Source organism: Arachis duranensis, chromosome 3 (assembly GCF_000817695.3).
Source record: "Arachis duranensis cultivar V14167 chromosome 3, aradu.V14167.gnm2.J7QH, whole genome shotgun sequence".
NCBI classification, from domain to species: Eukaryota; Viridiplantae; Streptophyta; class Magnoliopsida; order Fabales; family Fabaceae; genus Arachis; species Arachis duranensis.
Genome location: NC_029774.3, coordinates 65,221,748 through 65,226,494, shown reverse-complemented (window position 1 = coordinate 65,226,494; position 4,747 = coordinate 65,221,748). Strand labels below are relative to the sequence as shown.

The following is a 4,747-nucleotide window of genomic DNA, read 5'->3' as shown; positions in this document are numbered from 1 at the left end:
GCTCCCCTTTCCAAGGTGACCAAGCAGGTCTTCGAAGCTTTCCAAGGAAGGCTGAAGGTTGTCGGCAGAGTAGGTGTCGGCATTGTCAATGTCATCTTCAAGCTGCAACCAAGTACCGCTGCCTTGTAGTCAACGCCCCCACCGCCAACACCATTGCGGCTACTAAGCATGCAGTGCTCTCCTTGCTGCAATAGCAAGGAACATTCCCCAAGCCGATGCCTCCATCAAAGCCGGTATTCATCTATCCATTCTGTTGCTTTACCTTCCATTGTTGTTCATAATCATGCAAATATGTATAGGTATGTGTATGTGGTGCATGTGCAGGGAAATGGCAAAGAAACAAGTATGTGGGAGTATCGATGGTTGGGAAGACGTTAGCAGTGATGGGGAAGACATTAGCGGTGATGGTGATAAGAAAAATTAAAAACAAAAAAATAGATAAGGGGAATTTTTCTATTAGACCTCTAAAATACTTGTTCTTAGCAACTTGGTCACTGGAAGGATTTTTCTTACTAGACCTTCAAAGAACCTGTCCTTGACAACCTAGATCAAAGGGATAAAAATTAAATCACTCAATTTTCTCCATGCAACAAGCGAAGCAAATCATTCACCTCACTTAATCACACAATAAAAACGTGCGTAGAGCACTAAAGAAATTTTATTCATCAAAAGTTATTCCAAATTGTCTCACCAAAGGTGTTTAAATAGACCCCTAACAAATTAACTAAAAGATAAGATAACTAATTTAAATCAGATTTGATCTTATTGGATTAGATCAGATTTGATTTAAATTTTAACATTCTAAAATTATAATAACTAATTTAAATCAGATTTGATCTTAATTGATTAAATCAGATTTGATTTAAATTTAAAATTTCTAAAAATACTACTAAGCAAATCGAAAGTAAATCAAATCTTCCAACAAACTCTAACAACAAAACAAATTAAAATAAATTATTAAAAAATTTGAAAATAATAATATTTTATGCCTCTCACAGAATTTGAAAAGCATTATTGGGCTTCTTAATGTCCTAATTTAACCCAATGGGTCTTATGAGTTGTCGCCCTTTCAGCATCACTGTTTTTGAGACGGACTCTTGGTCTTCTTGATGTCCAAGACTGGCATGGTACAATTCTTCTAGTATTCTGATCCTTGAATATGACAAGATTAACATTCCGTCCCTTAGCTCTAAGATGATGAAAATGCCCTCCTGACTACGTATCAAATGGAGTTTGAAAAAGTTGGATCTAAGGTGGCGAGGCGAGCGAAAGGGTTGAAAATGAATGTGATTGCACATGATCCTTATGCCCCGGTGAATAGGGTCTGTGCTGTTGGGGTGAAATTGGTATCATTTGATATGGCCATCGCCGCCGCAGACTTCATCTCTTTGCACATGTTGCTTATTGCAACTACTAAGAAGATCTTCAATGACGCCACTTTTGCAAAGATGAAGAAAGGAGTCCGCATCATCAATGTTGCTAGAGGTGGTGTAATCGATGAAGATGCCTTGGTCAAAGCCCTTGACGCCGGAGCAGTTGTCCAGGCCGCACTCGACGTCTTCGTGGAGGATCCCCCACCGAGAGATAACATGCTAGTGAAACACGAAACACGTAGTGGTGACGTCTCATTTGGAAGCCAGCACAAAAGAGGTACAGGAGGGTGTGGCAATTGAGATAGTAGAGGTTGTTGTTGGAGCACTGAGGGGGAAGCTGTCGGCAACTGCAATGAATGCTCCCATGGTTGCTCCTAAGGTGTTGTTAGAGCTGGCTCCATATCAAAATCAATTGTCAACATTGTGAATGTGGACTTCACCGCCAAGGAGAAGGGGCTCCGCATAAGCGAGGAGAGGATATCGGTTGACTCATTGCGAAGCTGCCCCTGGATTCCATTCAGGTTCAGATCTCAAATGTCGAGTCCAAATTCGGTAGACAGTGAGATTAGCATCGAAGAGCAGAGGAAGGAGAGGCTCGGATTTTTTTTTAAATAAATATAAAACTACGTCGTTTTAGTTCTCTTTAATGATAAGGATGGATGTAAATTATTTTAGAGACTATTATGAATCTTGGAAGATAATTTTGGGAACGAAATTGAATAATTATTAACTTCAAAAATTACTTTGAGTCTTGAGTGCCAAGTTCCGGAACTATTTTAAAATTTAACTCGCTTTTTAACTACCCAAAAGCTACAAAAAGACAAACAATTAACTAAGAGGCCTGCTACACATACAAGTCTTTTTGCCTTACAAGCTATACAAGTTGCTCCAAGTCCAAGAAAAAAACACGCGCCCCTCAACAACATGTTCACTCTTCGTCTTCTTCCTCAATCAAAACGCAACTCATCAAGAAAAAAAACATGCGCCCCTTCCACAACACGTTCACTCTTCCTCTTCTTCCTCAATCAAAACGCAAACCATCAAGATTCAAGGAACATTCGAAACAAACTACTACGATTCTGCAGAAACGTTCAAACTCCTCGCGAAGAGTAGAAGAAATCAAGAAGAAAAGATATAAATCTCCATCAAAAATCACCAGAAAAAAGGAAGAAACATTATTCAAGGTACTGTTTTACTGTTCTTCTAGGTTTTTCTTCTAGATTGTCTCTACCATGTGCCTCATCCTTAACCAGCAAAACATTAAAAGATTTCAAGAAGAAATATACTGTCTCTCCCTGTTTTGGGTGTATTTCTTAAATCCTTTGGGTATATTTCTGTAATCCTTTGGGTGTATTCTGTAACCATTTGGGTGTATTTTTGTAATTCTTTCTGTAACCGTTTGGGTGTATTTATGTAATCGTTTGGGTGTATTTCTGAAGTTCCATTATCTTCAAAACGATTTCAAAACTTGATTTTAGAAACCATGAAAATCGAAAAAACGAAGCAAAGAGAGAACACACGAAGGAGATCTAACAAATTTGGTAAGAAACTCAAAAAAAGAAACGAAATCTTTTGAAAAATAGAAGTTATATATTTGTGCGTTAATTGATTTGAATTGATTTAAAATTCTGTTAAAAAGGCACGTAACATAAACAGCGTATTTAATGGATTAGTTTCGTTCAAACTTGTAAAATTTATAAATACAAAACACTCGAATGTAAAGATTAATCCATTAAGGCATTAACTAATAGAGTGCTGTCAGCATATAGCACCACATTCCCCTTGAATCAAAATCAAACGGTTAAAATAGTGGGACACTACCAGTACACCAAACGTATTTTGTACGCACCGATAAGCATAACATAGCAGCCGCACCGAATCCTTACCCGAGAAAGAGTTTTCAAATTAAACGACCTAGGTGTTTTTGTATTATATATAAAATCATTCATATGCTTTTTCTGTCTAAATATAGACCTTGGAAAATATAGGATACATTGTATTTGGCTTTTACAGATTATTATATAATTCTATACGGCTTTTAGAAACTGTTATATAATTCTAGTATTCAATGAGTATATGATGAAAACAAAAACCACGGTAAGCCACTAGTTTTTTATTTTTTATTTTTTGTTTTTTTGTGTATACAAGTTTTATTCCTAACATTTTTTCTTATACACGAATTATCTCGGCTAAGTTTTTAACTCATTGGACAGTAGTATATACTTATAATTATATAATGAATAAAATATTCTTTTAGTATCTGACTTTTAGATTAAATTTTAATTTTATTTCAATATTTAAAACGTTTTATTTTTTTACAAATATTTTATTTTATCATATTTTTATTTTAAATTATAATCAAAAAAAATTTCTTACTGTCAATTTTACTCTTTTAAGTTTATTGCAATTATCATTATGACCACCACAATTTTAATTATTGCAATTTCCAAGATGATAATGGAGGAAATTAGTATTTTTAAAGAAAAATTGTTTACTGTGAGTCTGTGACAAAACGATAAAAAGATGATGTAAAATGCAAGACAAAAATATAATATTTTAAATATTAAAAACAAAATTAAAATTTAGTTCATTTTAATATTTTACCCTAATCGTCTCTAAAACCTAAAATATCATTTCTATATTTTTTAAGGTCTATTGTAAGAAAAAGACGTAACCAATCACTAAATCAAACTTTTACAATAGAATAATCGAATGTTTTTGCAATATTATAATCGACTTCTTTAATCAAACTTTTATAAACACTAAACCGCCAATAAATTATCGCCCTGTTTTTGTATTTTTACTTTTATTTTGATTATGTTAGTATATGCAAACCAAGAACCATGAATTTGATCGAAGGGTTATTTAACTTGCCGAATGACATTCTTAAGCAACTTTGGAAACACCCATTACACAACCTTTCACAAATATCCTTAAATAGATAGGGATCCAGCATCCCAAGGATTGTTTACGAATTTAATGGTCCAAGGTTATACACACTCATCATAATACCTACATGGACCAACAAATTTATTTAGGTGGATATTTTAACGTTAATAACTTTATACGAAACTGATATGATGAAGTATTAGATAAATTGATATATTTATACTGATGGGCTCAAAAAATTTATATTGAGAGACAAAAATAAATTTATTGAGAGAAATTTTAAAATATGTTTGTGAAAAATTATGTACTCTTGGTTGATAAGTATTTTTTTATAAATAAATTCGTCTAACTTTATCTCTGTCATAATCATAATTTGAAATTTTGAGTCGTTGTCTAAGATCAACTATCAGACTTTTCACATTAAATTTTAAGAATTTTTTTTATTAGAAGAGACTAATAGAGTGACTTCAGATTCTACTGGTAAC

At 33.6% G+C, this 4,747-nt stretch overlaps 1 protein-coding gene across 1 annotated transcript in view; it reads left to right on the top strand.

Moving 5' to 3' along the window:
• LOC110279279 (D-3-phosphoglycerate dehydrogenase 2, chloroplastic) overlaps positions 1–4,747 on the top strand; it is a 35,410-nt gene that overhangs the window by 29,137 nt on the left and 1,526 nt on the right. The window contains 8 exon segments of the mRNA XM_021138470.2: positions 16–91; positions 94–171; positions 174–233; positions 325–401; positions 1,233–1,607; positions 1,609–1,774; positions 1,777–1,863; positions 1,866–1,932. Of these exon segments, the coding sequence (XP_020994129.2) occupies positions 16–91; positions 94–171; positions 174–233; positions 325–401; positions 1,233–1,607; positions 1,609–1,774; positions 1,777–1,863; positions 1,866–1,932 (986 nt within the window).